The 15,634-nt window shown below is 33.2% G+C and overlaps 1 protein-coding gene across 1 annotated transcript; it reads right to left on the minus strand.

Annotated features, from left to right (window-relative positions):
• Nucleotides 1-2,412: 2,412 nt before the first annotated feature.
• On the minus strand, nt 2,413-3,799 carry LOC18426957 (F-box protein At2g27310). The gene has a single exon (XM_006836016.4). It carries the CDS (start codon nt 3,543-3,545, stop codon nt 2,583-2,585), a length of 963 nt encoding a protein of 320 aa, XP_006836079.2. The 5' UTR covers nt 3,546-3,799; the 3' UTR covers nt 2,413-2,582.
• Nucleotides 3,800-15,634: the final 11,835 nt, after the last annotated feature.

Here is a 15,634-nt window from a genome sequence, read left to right on the forward strand (position 1 = left end):
TAATGTCCAATCTAACTCTCACACACCACAAAAAGAAATATAAATTTTTGTTTAAAAAATAAATGACCAAAATTCCCTTATATTTTAATAGCTTTTTCGAACATGCTCCAATGAAGGGCACAAACCCCTCAAATTTTATTCAGATCAAAGGTTTAAATAAAATAAAAAATACGAGCAACAAATAAGAAAATGATACCCAAGCCTCAGATTATATAAAAAAAAGATGGAATATTGAGAAACTATTTATCTTTCTTAAAGAGAGATTACAATTACTCCTAACCATTATATGTTAAATTTGAGGGCTTAGATTATGCTATAAAATTCTAGAAATTTTATTTTGAATTTTAAATCTAGTAAATGACTTGTTTACAACCACGAGATTTGAAATTTAAAGGACAAAGAGTGACTCCGGATTTATAAATGCCACTAAAAGTAAAAAGTGCGGTTCATATAGAGCTGAGGCTCTAAACAATCAAAGTAAAGCACACCTTCATATAGTGTCGATGTGGTTTCAATACTGAAAATCTTTGTGATAGCCTTAAAATATATTTTTATCTCTAATTATAAAATTTCAAGCTTAAAAAATAGTATAGATAAAGTAGATCTAAGAAAACTTGAAAATCTTGAAAATTAATGGTCCAAAAATATATTACAAGGTGCACTATTTCTAAAACTTGAAATCCATTTTTTCTCCTGTCCATACATCTTGATGTTGAGATGATCGATTTGAAGATAATTGAGCATCAAAACAACCTCTTTTAATAAAATTTTTGAGTTATGTTGAAATGTAATTGTTTAGAGCCTTAGCTCTACATAAATTTTTTCCAAAAGTAAATGATATTTCCGTACACTTTTCCTAAAAACATTTTAGTAGAGTGAGACTGGCGAGCTCTGACACCTTTACAAGAGGACGAACGGAAACAAATAGTGCTAGGAGTTCCGGTTATTATCAAACCACGTTTTTTCTCAAATCGCATGTGTTAAATCTATCACTTTCATATGAAAAGAACGAGAAGAAACTTGAGTTCAATTTTCAAAATCTGACGTCCATCTTAGTTTAGATTCCTCCTAAAAACGTCGATTCATTCTAAAAAGATAGAATGGGGTTGAGTTATTGTCGGTTTCCAGTCTCACTAACCCTTTTAAAAAAATTTTCACTAATACTTCCAAGAAAATTTAATGCTTTAATCCTCACTGACATATGCCAAAAGATTCAAGCCAACATATTTTCTCAAATCGCATGCGTTAAACCCCAAATTTTTGGTAATGTAACCTCTTCAACCCCTAGATTAACATCGAAATAAAAAATTTCTTAATTACACCCTCTATGCAAACATACCTCAACGATTTGAGGGTCAGATTTAATTGTTTCCCTTTAAGAATAATCTACTGATTCTTAGATGGTTTTCAAAATTTACCATGGAAAAAATCCTCCCAAATAGGTTTTTTAATGGAGGGAGTAAATGTACAACATAATACTGCGCTCGCGCTCTAGACGCATCGTTGGAGGTTGATTGACTTTAGGCGGTTTTTGACCTACACAGCCTAATCGATCCAGGTGTGAGAAGATCTTTCAGCAAGGGCAATGGTTACTACAAAATTTGATCCTCTTGGTTCTCTCTCAAACATGGGAACTCTCTCTCTCTCTCAGCGTCCATCAAACACACTTGCAATTGAATCATGGAACAAAATGTAAAATTTACTCTCTCTCCACATAGGGGTGGTACCAGATCGGGTCAGGTTGGACCAGACCCAAATCTAGATCTGAACATTATTTGGATCTAAGTTTTGGTCCTAAGCGTGAGCCGTTGGGTTCAAAAGTTAGACTACATACCTGTACTTGTCGGGTCCTGGGTCTATCATGTTAGATCTTAAATCTGATCGCGTCCATTGCCACCTTCACTATGAATTCCATTTTTTTTTTTGTCTTTTTTATTTTGACAACAAGATCACATTCACCTGCCTTTAGATTTCAAACCGCCTTAATTTATCGTTTAATAGCTAAAAATGACTACAAGTTCTTATTGTATAAAATCGTTAATACATCCAAATGAATAGGGCTTGAAGTATTTTATCTCCAACAGTTTACGAATACAGGTCGAATCCAATTGACCCAGATCTGAATAATATTCGGGTCTAAATTTTAGACACGTATCCGACCCGCCGAGTACAAATGTTGGACCCATGCGGGTATACCTCAGAGGTCCTTGGTCAATTGCCAACCCTATCTCCACAAAACCCTAAACCATGGAAGCAAATGTACAATTTAGTTTCTCTCGTTGTGGAATGTGGATATACGCAGTTCTTTATTTGTTTTTGAAATCAACTTAAATATCCTCCATTACCATGTAATGTGGATGAACCCAATTAAAAAGATAACGCCATTTCTCTCTCTCATCAAGGCAAAAATCCTTTAGCAATTATGTATTTTTCAACTGGCATCACTAACACCAAGTTTCAAGTAATAATATTTTACAGACCTAACTTCATCACACTCTTTACTAACTTTCTCTCTCCTCCTCCCCATACCAAACCTACACCAAAAAAAAAAAGTCTCAAAAAACAAAAACCCATTTATTTATTCATCTGGAAAAAAGGAAAACCCAGAATATAGCAAAGGCCAAAATCCCACTCATGACACATCCCATATCCACCCTGACCTCTGTCCTCACCTTCTTTTCCTTCATTTCTCTCTCTAACCTCACAAAATCCTCATACACTCTCTTCACTTCCTTGAACCCTGACTTCCTCTCACTGCCCAAAGCAGCTCCCAAAACCTCCAACCCCTCCCTCCCATTCAAGCAACCCCCTCCCATTTCTTCAACCTGCAAGCTCACTTCCTTAACCTTAACACCCACTTTCTCTCTCTCAAGAAAACTCTCCATTCTAACCACCACACAGCAGAGAGAAGCCTTCACTCCATCTCTCAACACGACGCAGCCGAATCGAGCAATGAATTCTCCCTCGGAGAACCACTGTCGCGAAACCACCAACGGCTTCCAGCTCGATAAATTCGCCGATTTTTTCGTCACCCCATCGATCAAAATCCAGCTCAATCCAAGACTGTCCTCCAAATCCCTGCAAATCTCACCGAAGAGATGGCCGGAGAATTCAATTACAGGCTGGGGGTCTGTCGAGTCCAGGGCTTGAATGGAAAATGGGGAGTTTAGAAACCATGGAGAGTCAGGAGTGGAGGAGGTGAGGGTTTTCGAGAAGATGGGTTTTGTGTTGTGGAAGAGATCGACGGCCGCAATGGTTTCGGAGGGGGAGAGAGGGACAGGTGAGATTGAAGAGGACGGGGAGGGGGAGAGGAGAGGGAAAGAGGAGGAGAAGAAGGAATGGTAAGAAGAGATGAGGGGTTGGAGAGGGGCAATTGAGGGCCACAGAGATAGAGAGATGTTTTTCCAGAGAGAGAGAGAGAGGGCAGTGGAGTGCAGGAGAGAGGAGGATGCAGAGGCAGAAGCAAGAGAGGGACCATCTAAACGGCTAAGAATTTGGCCTATCAGATCAGGAGGGAGGGTAGAGAGAGAGGAAGACATGGACATGGGGTTTAAGCTCTGTGAGAAAGTGGAAAGGGGGATGGATATGAGGGTTTATATAAGGTGGGAAGTCGATAGATGGTGCACGGATTCTGGTTTTCTTTGTAATGGGGAGGGGAGGGGAGGTCCGTGACTTAGATATCGATTGATCCAATCCGATGTGGATTTGTTCCCACATGCTTTCTATACCTATCTCTCAAAATTCTTTGAATGTTCTTTCTCTCTCATCGCCAAGTTGATCTATCATCCCCTAAAATGTCACTTCCTTTTTATTTTTTCCTTTCTGTCACTCTTTAAGTTGTCCTACCCCCCAAAATAAACCCAAAATAAACCTTATTTTTTTTAATGGTTCGATTTCGGGTTTGTTAAGCTATTGATATACATTAATGTATTCAACATTTTTGGATACTTGATATCATTATTTTATAATATATTAACTTTCTATCTAAAGATATTTTAAATAATTGGTAAATAGTAAACTAAAAATTGTTACTAGAAACAAAAATATTTGTTAGTTATAGTGGACCATGACATTACATACATGATGTATGATATTACCAACATAAAATATTAATTGTTTTTAACTATTAATATAAGAAAACTTATTTCATACGGGCTTAACAACATTTTTTATAATATTTAGTCTGGAGGTATAAAGCATCAGTCTTAAAGATGGACGTGAGTGGGTAGTCCATTTGAAAACAATTGTAACCAATGATGGTTTCTTAATATAATTATATATATATATATATATATATATATATATATATATATATATATATATATATATATATATATATATATATATATATATATATTCATGATCTCTAAGTTAAAGATTATATATCTCTAAAAATTAAGATCAAATTATATTTAGGAAATGTATTTATTTGTCAAGCCCGCATTTCTACAATATAAAAGTTGCCGTATAGAATCCGTGCCCCTAATATGATGTTAGTAGTTTCTCATAGAAATATCCATTCTATTCTTCTTAATAGCAAAAAATGCCATTGCTTGTAGAATTTTGATTTACAAATCAAAAGTATCTAAATATAAAAAAATGTGCATCGTATTAAGTACATTCTCCGAGGTGTTGGCCAATATCCTTAAAAATAATTGAGTAATTGAGAAACGTCAAATCATAAATGCTTCCCAAATTGCTAAACTTTAACATAGGTGAGGCAATGGCTAGCCGGATCCTAAAAATTAGGGCAATGTAGCTTGAGGGTTGGGTAGGGGTTAGGCCAAGATAGGCCTGCCCTATATTTTATTTTTTATTGAATTTTACCCAGTTTGGCCCTTAGGGAAATAAGGCTAGAGCCTGGCCTATTGCCAGCTCTACGCTAACAATCAAATAGACTCAAATTATTAGAGAAATGATCATATAGGACCTTTTTCAACCTATATGTGTAGTACCTCTAAGTATCACAATTAAATTTGATATGTATTTATAGAAAAATCAAATCTCACACTTATGTGATAACTTTTTTTAAAGATCCATACCAATTTTAATGATAGTCCTCTGACGTCCTATACACATGGATAGATGAAAGTTCTATAAGATCATTACTCAAATTATTATCTAAACAAATATTACAGACCCCATAAAAAAACCTAGGGTCTCTCTTATCATCTAGAAAAGTTGAGGGCAGTTATGGGACTTTTTCAAGTTGCCTAATGTATAGTAAAGAAAGAACATATTTTATATAGAATAACTTGGTGCATTATTTTAGGCAGATCAATTGATCTATTATTTGATCTGATTCAATAAAAGCTTATGCATTAATCTAAACCCAAAAGTCACCTTCGTTGAAGCCGAGATGAGAAGGGAGACGTCACATAGGTTTTTTATATTCAAAATATCACGGATTCTTCATGCCGCAAAGTATTTAATTATAAAGGAGTCAATATTTAATTGCCAATTATTGACGCCGTATTATTGGAGGTATTCAACGGCAAGTGGATTCTAGTCCGATGCCTACCATAATCACCCTTAATCGCATTATAATGACGTAAATACCCCTCCAAAAGTGGAGCGGTTTTTGTAGAAAGCCAGGGGCAGTTTCGTAACCTGGTCAGATCCCAACAAGATGTTTATTTTGTAAACGAAATTTTTTTTATATTTGTGTTTGACTAGTAGCGTACGGTGTTATTTCTTTCAAGTGTTTAGTTTAAACTTTGGAGTTTAAAAAAGAGTTTAGAGACTAACCGTTAAATAATTTAACCAAAATATTTACGTACTATTCATTTACTCCCTCGGGCAAAACACATGTTAGGGATACTTTTTGGATTTCAAATTTTGAAGATGGAATCTCAACCACCCAGTCTTAACAAAAAACGGAAAATTCAAAATCACTCTCTATATAATAGAAAAAAAGATTGAATAGATCGTCTAATTTTTGAAGGGCTATATTTAAGTGCCATATAGCTCAAAATCAAAATATTTTTTAAAGATAAATATCCAGTAATTTCTATTTGGTTTTCAGAATTTAAGACGTAAAAAAAAAAAAAAAACTAAGTGTTTTGATTGAGGCAGCATATGAACAGTGTGCTCCCGTGAGAGCACCGTACATGCGCTCTATAATTTCTATAGACTTTAGGAGTGACAGAGAGCCGGCACTTTCTCTCTTTCTTAGGTAGTGGTTTGAATGGGGAAAAGGCCAAGTTTGCCTAAAGCCAAATTTATGAGTGGATAAGGATGGCCATTTGCCCTTTTTTTATTGGACGGTGTCACTTCGAATTATATACTTGATTGATTTTTTTATATCCTTTTGCTTTAGTTTTCAAGTTGGGAACCGGAAAATTGTTTTATGTCAAAGTGGTGTTTCATGTTTTTTTATAAGAATTTTTATTTTTAGTTTTTAAAATTTATTTATTTTTTCATATTCATTTTATTTTTAGTTTTTAAAATTTATTTATTTTTTCATATTCATGATCTCTATGTTAGAGATTATATGTCTTTAAAAATTAAGTCTTAAAATTCTCTAAAAAATAGAGAGACCCACATTTATATATATGCGTGTTAGTGTATAGATATCTCATGTTAGTATTGATATATATCATTACTGATACATATTAATATAGATATATATATCTCGTATTAGTATTGATACATATTAGTAAAAATATTTATTTGTATGGGTATATATATCTTGATCAGTCAAGATTAGGTGTCTAGACAATATTAGTTAGTAATTATCAATAAATATTGGTGTCTATCTACAACTGTTACTGTCTATCCAGAACTGTTACTATATTTATACGGGTCTTGTATATTCTTTATTAATCAATAAAGAGAGAGTTCTCTGGAGTATTTTGAAACAATATTCCATGGGGTCTAAGGCCTAAATATATAGAAATACATATGCAAAAATACAGTTTCTAACATGGTATTAGAGCATGGTAACGGAGCATGCCGATCTATCAGCAACGATCGATTGCTTGCTCAACGTGGTTGCTTCGTCATCAGAGCAGCCCAATCTATTAGCAGCGATCTATTGCTTGCTCACAGGGGTTGCTTCGTCTCTCTTGATCGTGGTCCATGTGTGTTCGTCCATAGTCGTGGAATGAGTTGCAGCCGTCCCTATTTCACTCTTGTTCTTTGCTTCGTTTTCGTAAGCACAGTCACTTTTTCCTATTGCAAACTCGTTCTTTTTTTGCATGCACCGTCACAGTTTGAATTGAGTTGGTTGTTACTTTGGGTTTTGTTGGGTTGTTTAATTATCAGATTGAATCTGGGCCGATCTGACGATCACAGATGTCCGGTAATGCTTAAATTTTATTTTTTTTCTACAAATCCAAATCACTTAAAATTTTAGGTGTGTGTTCTTCTCATCAAGGCGCACCTAATAAAAATATAAAAAAAATTATCTGTGAAAAGCAAAATGATCAAAATACCCCTCAAAACTTTTTAGGGGTATTTTGGTAATTTTATTTCATGTAAAATATTTTTTTTTTTATTTTTTAAGGATTCACCTATTTTTTATGAACACATGCTTAAAATTTTAAATGATTTGAATTTGTAAAAAAAAAACTAAAATTCAAACACTATCAAACATCCATGATAGTCAGATTGGCCCAGATTCGATCTGGGACGTTGGACTCATATGTTCATTTGAGCTAGTGGGCTAATCCCATCTTTTTCCTATATATATATATATATATATATATATATATATATATATATATATATATATATAGTCCAAAAGGCATTACGTTCCATTCATAATGTCCAAATGGTACTGTGAATGCAGTCTTGTACTTATCTTTTTTGGTGATCTGGATTTACCAGTATCCTGATTTCATATCAAATTTGGAGAAAATCGGAGCTTTGAATAGTCTGTTCAGTAAATCCCGTTTATTAGGGATTGGATACCGAATCCATCTTAATGCGTTGTAATTGATTACTAACCTTGGAACTCCTCTTTCTAGTTTTGCTGCTTTTTCTACATAAAAGGCTGGGCAGCTCCAAGGAGAGTATGACTTTTTTATAAGATTTTTCACCAATAAATCTTGTATTTTTTTTTTACAGATTTTCAAAAGTCTGTTGTTCATCTGGATTGGTCTAGATTTTGTCAGAATAAGTCTTTCAACAAAATTTGGTTCGTATGGCAATTCTACCATATGCTGTTTTCTATTCCAAAAAGCATTAAAAATATCAGCACAAACTTCTTTTTCAAGATTTCTTTGAAATATTTTAATTTCATTTTGAATTTTAGGAGATTGTATTTTTTTTCTCTATTGTTTTATAATCTATTTCTTCTTTGAGAGAGAATAAAAACTTTTCATTTTTTTTTTGTTGATTCTGGATTTGATTTATTTCTTTTCTTTTGGTTCGTCAATAAATTCAAATTTTACTTTATGACCATCAATTTCAGATTCTATACCGGTATGATCTAATAGCTTTATTGGATATAAGAGGTTCAAAAAAGGTGTTCCTAATATGATAGCTTGGGATAACCCTTTTACCAATATAAATGGTAATATAAAGCAGGCTCCATTGTTGCAGACCGCTGTATCTGAGAGTTTATAATTGATCATCATTCTTTTGCCATCAATAGTATTCAATATCTGTGTAGTTTTGTCAAAATATTTAGAAGGTACAAGACCTTCATTTATACAATTCAAATCGGTACCTGAGTCAATTAAGGCGATAGTCTGAAAGTTGAACTCTTTGTTCACAACTATTGTAACATAAGTATGCCATTTTTGAGATATAACCTTATCAACTAGATTGACATATGTCAAGGTTTTCAGATTTTTATCAGAAATATGGTTATTTTCAGGGATGTTAAGGTTTTCAAATTCATCCATCAATGGGATAACAGGTTCATTTCTAAGGGTCTCTAATTGTTCAATTCTTAATCTAAGCTGTTTTATTTATTGTTTAATATTATTTACTTCATATTTTAATTCTTATATAGTAGTATATTTGGAATTTCATTTTTATTTTTCCTTTTGTTTCATCATGCTTATAATATTTTTAAATTCATAAGTAGGTTTAGTATAACCATCTTTTTGTTCAAGAAAATCTTGAGAGGGTTTAAGTTTAGAAATATCGGCAAGTAAAGCTTCTCTTTTAGCAACAGGATCCTCAATTTTGTCGATAATATCTAGAATAATATTTTCTTCCGGGTTAGAGTATTAATTTCTAAGCCATTCATAAGATATATAGATTCGTAATAGTCGCATTGACAATCAGAATTATTGCCTAATTCTTCCTCAGTAGTGGAGTCAGAATCTTCAATAATATTAATAGATTCTTCAGAGTCTGAGTTTTCATCAGAAGTTAATAGAACCTGACAGAGTTGCCTTTTAAGGCCCTCATCAATATTTAAGTTATTTATCTTTCTTTTAGTTCTATATTTATTAGAACGATGTCCAAATTTACCTCATTTTCTACGAATGATAGGTTTTCACTTGGAAGATTTTTCTTTATTATCTTCCTCAGTACCAACCTTTTTCTTTTTTAGAAAATTTTTTCTAAATCTTTTAGATTTTTTCTTGTATGATTTAAAAGATCCTTTCCTATCAGTTTGGGATTTGAGGGGTTTTGTTTTTATGTATTCAAAACCAAATTGTTCACATAAATCAGCTAACTCTTTATTCTTGTTAGATTTTGTTTTATAATTGTTTTCTAAGTTTAAGGTCAGTACATATTTCTATGCCTGTAGCACAGACTTCAGCAGACAATTCCTTTAGAGTATAGAGATCATAATTCAACTCACTATTGTCCTTAGCTTTTAGCTTATTCTTCACCTTTTCTGCAAATAGTCTAGGAAGTCCAGCAATGAATTGTCCTTTCTGGTAACTAGCTCTATAGTCTTCAACTGTAAGAAGGCTGGACGTAAATGTATCCTTATACCATTTGTAATGGGAAAGGATAGGACATCTAACATTTTGCAAGAGATATGTCTGTCTTTGAGTCAGAAAACTAATATTCCCTATAAAATGAAAGGCAATAGTATATATTAGAATGTTTACACACTTATCTTCAATAACCTGTACGATCTGTATTTGATCAGGCTGTATTGCTCTAGTTCTTGTATACTACTTTTTAGCAGTCAAAATATAATTTTTCTCTGTCTCAGTGAGATAATCATCCCACCAACCTCTAAGTTGTCCTGTAAATCCCATGATAATTGCCTTGGCCACATCTGGGTCCTAGTTTCCATTATTGATGCTGGCAGTAGCATATATCATCATATGTCTAAGCAGGGTAAGAGTCTGATATTCACTAAGAGTATCTAAGTTCTATTCTACAATTGCTTTGCCATCATACATGGCAGATCCCATTAGGATCTCTTCTTCATGTTGGACATCAATAGGAGAAGGTCTTGGATAATACATTTTTGTAAGAGCTGTTGGTTTGGTTTTAATCCCATATCCTACTTTATTGATTTCAGCAGGCTCAATGTTAATTGATTGCTTAAGTATTTGCTCCAAACTGTCTATATCTTGTTTAGAACAATCATCAGTAATGTCTTCAATTATATTGTTAGAGGTTTTATGAATTTTATCAAAGAATTTTCCTTTTTCATTTATTTTTAGACTCCATAATCTAGATATAACTTAATCAAGAAATTCTGAACTTACAGGCTGTAATCTAAACCTATTTTGAGGTAATTCTAGTGAGGGTTTAAAAACTAAGGGAGCAGTAGTTTTTATAGAAGATGGTATCTCTTTTGAAGATGAAGGTTTATCTTCCAAAGTATCTTTTTTAGATACTAAATCCTCTATTCTGTTGGCTTGCTGTCCTATGGATTTGAGATAGAGATCAGTATGATTGCGTTGTTCTATAATTGTTTTAAATCCTTCCATATTAGGATTATCAAATGTTCTTTTTATATGGGACAATAGTAGTTCCCTTAACATCTAATATAATATCTTCTGGAGGATGCCTAGATTTTATTTATCCTTTAGAAATCTTATAAGAATTATATTGAGAGTCTAATGTATTAATATCAGAAGATTTTCTAACATATTTTTTTCCTATATATTCAAATGGAAATGTTAGTTTATGTTGTTTAACAAAAATTTCTCCAAACCATCTAAAAAAGAACATATTTCTTTTAGCTTGATTCATAGCCTCCATATATTTTTCTTTGATATATTGTCTCAATCTTTCAGTCCCTTTATTCAAAAACCAATATCTGACATCTCTATTATGATCAACGTTGATTCAACTTCAATTTTTTCATAATTAATTTGAAATGTGTTATTTATTTCTATGACATTAACTTGGGGATCATATTCCACATCAGAAAAAGTTGGTCCAGGTGAAGTATGTCTGTAATTTTCAGTCTTTGGAGTTTCAACGTTATAAATGGGTTGTTGTATTTCACCCACTCTTCTTAATTCTTGTAACATAGCACTAATATGTTAATGCTTATATTCCGTATTTGGAATAGAGGAGGTATAACTTCTAACAGGAATTCTAGGGGTTTTAGATGCTATATGAATTCTAGCACTCCTATGGGAGTTGAATTGGATTTGGACTTTTCTATTAAGGAATTCAACTATAGAGTTGACATTAGAATTTTGTACAGGTCTAGGAGTTTCATTTGTAAATTCCATGGTGTTGGTAAATTAACTTGGTTCCAAGTTATAGTCTTAGGAACAATCAAATTTGATTTTTCAATATATAGTTTGGCCCCTTTTATCCATTTTCTTTACATCAGGGCAAATAGTATTCATAACCTTATAGAAAATAAGGTAGCTTATCACAATGTTTTGCGAACCGAATTCCACATAAAACCCTTGAGTTTTAAGGTTTAAAGTTAAGACCTTTAAAATGTTGGGATCAGTTAAAGAGACTGAGAAATTGGGATAGCAATTGAAGTAAATTGGGCTTTCACAAAGGCTGGATTCCACGATTCCTAATAAGGAATCAGAAAATTTTTATCTCTTAAACAGAGAATGACATAATTATTTAATCCGGATCGGGTTAGCGGTTTAACAGCTATTTGTACTAGTCATATATGTAAATAGTTGTAACCTTTCTTCTTATGCTCCTCTAATCTGTCTTTAGATAGAAGAGAAAATGTGTCTTGTGATTCTAAGATAGAAACTGTTTTTTCGACTGTTTTTATAGCATAATCACTTTTGAAATGAAATGATCATTTTCTATGTACTTCACAAACTGGGACCTTATGAATGTTCTAGTTTTGTATACTTTTTTCTATATTGAAACTAACAATTTCTTCAATATTCTCTATACTACTAATATGAGGACTAGAGGCACTGGCTTCATTACCTAAATTTTGAGATCTACTCCTAAATAGGCTAGCCATTGAGTCAATAACGTAGTTACCTATTTCCTGTTTCACAGTCAAAAGGATAAGTGCACTGGCGACTTATCTCATGTGCGTACGTGCTCAACCTCGACTTAGGGTTCCATAGGATTGGGCGTATTTTCACTTACGACTTTAATAGCTAACTTATTTTAGTTTAGGTCAAACTTTAAGTAACAAATAGTAACTTGACTCTGATACCATTACAGATAAACAACACCATTCAATTTTACAGACCGGATAAACACAACCATTCATCGTCACACAGGATAAATACAATATTTAAAACAGAGTAGTAAAGCAATAAAATGGATGATTATAATGAAACTGGAAACTACTTACAGTAATATTAAGAATATGACAGAAGACTTACATTAAGCAGTGACAATAATTCGCAAATAGATGCAATTGTTCCGACACGTATTCCGGTATTTCACTCCAGAAACATATAATCCTTACAATACTCTGATTTCTTACAGATACTCAAAACTGAAGACTAAAACTAAAAACTAAAACTAAAGACTGAAAATGGAGACTGAAGACTCTCCAACACCTGATCCCTTAGAATAAGGCGTTCCTTCCTTTATATAGAGGAATGACGGACTTCAAAATTTTATTTGAGGTCTAGAAAGATGCTTCCAACTAGGTCGCCACGTGTCTTCTTGCGGGAGATGAGACATAAAGATGTCGGCGATGGACATGTGGCTGACAAAGGGTAAGTAGCAACAGAAAAAGTTGCTACAGTGATGAGACATAAAGATATCGGCAATGGACAGGTGGCCGACAAAAGGTAAGTGGCTACAGGAAAAGTTGCTATAGTGATGAGACATAAATATGTCGGCAATGGATAGGTGACCGACAAAGGGTAAGTGGCTATAGGAAAAGTTGCTATAGTGATGAGACATAAAGATGTCAGCAATGGACATGTGGCCGACAAAGGGTAATAATTGAGTTGATGATATAAGTACTTTCGTCAATTAATGGGCCTCGTGTCTTGGATCAGATTGGAGTCGGCCCGGCCCTTTGTAATTTCCTTAACGTCTGATAGGAGTAAGGACCCCATAGGAGTCATCTTCATTTTCTTCAGCATAGTCTTCCTCCTTATCTTTTGAGGGAGTCAGAGACATATCATCTGACTCTTCATTTAGAACTAATAATAATTGTATTTTAAGTTCTTTATTTGATAAATTCAGATTATGCTCTTTTAATAGCCTGAAATATTCATCAATCCTATTAGAATTTGGAGTCTCAAGATTAGTTTGTATAAGCTTTTCAAGTTTTATATTTTGTAGGTGAAGATAAGTATCTTTGAATGAATCCCACCATTTTATCATAACTCTCCTCTCTAAATAAGGGAGATAATCCCATTCATTATTATTAGGAGTTATCATATATTATCATATCAAAATCCAAGGGATCTCATATGTTGCTGTAAAATGCATACATATGTCTACTTGATTTATTCCTCTATTAGAGGCCTGAAAGAGCTCATATGATTCTTTTGGATTTTCTGGATAGATGTCTGGAGTAGGTCCCCAGTACAACATCCATCTTTTAAACCATTGTGGAAATGCACTTATCTTAGTGCTTAGTCGGAATTATAAAAAACAACTATGGGTCCTTTGAGGATTTTGAAATGGCAAGACTACATCCCAAGCTTTTATATTACATAATCATTGTAAGCCCTGATATTTAGGGTTCCTGCAAGATATTTATACTTCAGGGGATCAAACGCCATTCTTTATATGTAATGATCTTTAAGATATGAAAGTTTGAATAGCCAATAATTTTGCTATTCCTATTATAGTGGAAAATTCTTATTGACTCTGTTTCAGTCAATATTCTTTCATAATATTCTCGGGTTTTGTATCTTGTTTCAGGATGCAAATTATCTATAAGATAAAGATCAGCTACCTGATTAGGCTCTCTTAGAGCATGCTTATTTTGAATAACCATTATTAATATTAACGTCTTTTCAATATAAGATGTCCTGGGCTTAGTATTTCAGCTTTTAGCCTTTTCACTAGCCTCTTGGTTATACGAAGAAGATCTATTCTGATTTCTGTTGCTGGATGTATTAGCCTCTATTTTCTTTCGAGTATCCTTGTAAGAACTCACAGGTTAAGAAGCCGGGCAGGGAGTTAGACTCTCCCTTTATATATTCTATCGTAAAATCAAATGAAGAAAGAATGACTTGCAATCTGGCAAAAAATTGTTTGGATGCTATATTTTTAACATCTTTTTCTAAAATATCATTGGCAGCCTTGCAATCTACTCTTATAAAAAATTCTTGATTTAAAATACCACTTTCAAATTTTGTAACACATTTGACAATTGAAAGAATTTCTTTTTTAATGGTTGAATAATTTTGTTGTGTTGGGTTACAAATTCCAGAGGTATATCTTACTAATGTTTTCTTTTCAGTTGGTTGAAATCTTTGTTTTAGGATTCCACCATAGCCGAGTTCAAAGGCATCTTTTTCAATAATTTTGAAAGCTTTTGGATGCAAAATAACTAGACAAGGTAGTTGTTTAGCTTTTACCTTAATCTTTTTTACTGCAAGAGTATGTTATTCCCCCCAATATGGCGGATTTTTTCGTAGTCTTTGAAAAAGTTGTTTGCAGTCAGCCGCCAGATTTTTGCAATAATCCGCAATATAATTGAGGGATCCTAAAAACCTTTGTAATTGAGTTTTACCTTTGATTTCATCAGGAAATTTGTCAGCAAATTGCAAAACTCTGTCAATAGGAGTTATAGTACCTTGGGAAATATTGTGTCACAAAAATCGGATATTAGTTTGAAAAAGCTTAATCTTTTTGGCTGAGACTGCCAAACCTGCTTGCATAATAATTTTATGGAAAAGATGCAAGTGTTTCCAATGTTGCTCTATGGATTCAGAGAATATCAGTACATCATCGATATAAACTATTGTAAAAATAGTGTATGGATTAAAAATTTTATTCATAATATTTTGAAATTCAGATGGAGCATTTTTTAGTCCAAAAGGCATTACTTTCCATTCATAATGTTCAAATGGTACCGTGAATGCAGTCTTGTACTTATCTTTTTCAGCGATCTAGATTTGCCAGTATCCTGATTTCATATCAAATTTGGAGAAAACCGTAGCTTTGAATAGTCTGTTCAGTAAATCCCGTTTATTAAGGATTGGATATCGAATCCATCTCAATGCTTTGTTTAATGGTTTATAATTGATTACTAACCTTGGAACTCTTTTTTCTAGTTATGTCGCATTTTCTACATAAAAGGCTGGGCAGCTCCAAGGAGAGTATGACTTTCTTATAA

This window comes from Amborella trichopoda, chromosome 11, assembly GCF_054954075.1.
Source record: "Amborella trichopoda isolate Santa Cruz 75 chromosome 11, AtrichopodaSantaCruz75HAP2 v2.0, whole genome shotgun sequence".
Lineage (NCBI taxonomy): Eukaryota > Viridiplantae > Streptophyta > Magnoliopsida > Amborellales > Amborellaceae > Amborella > Amborella trichopoda.

Excerpts from the sequence above, each read along its gene's own strand:
- LOC18426957 (XM_006836016.4), bottom strand. The coding sequence starts at position 3,545 with ATGTCCATGTCTTCCTCTCTCTCTACCCTCCCTCCTGATCTGATAGGC.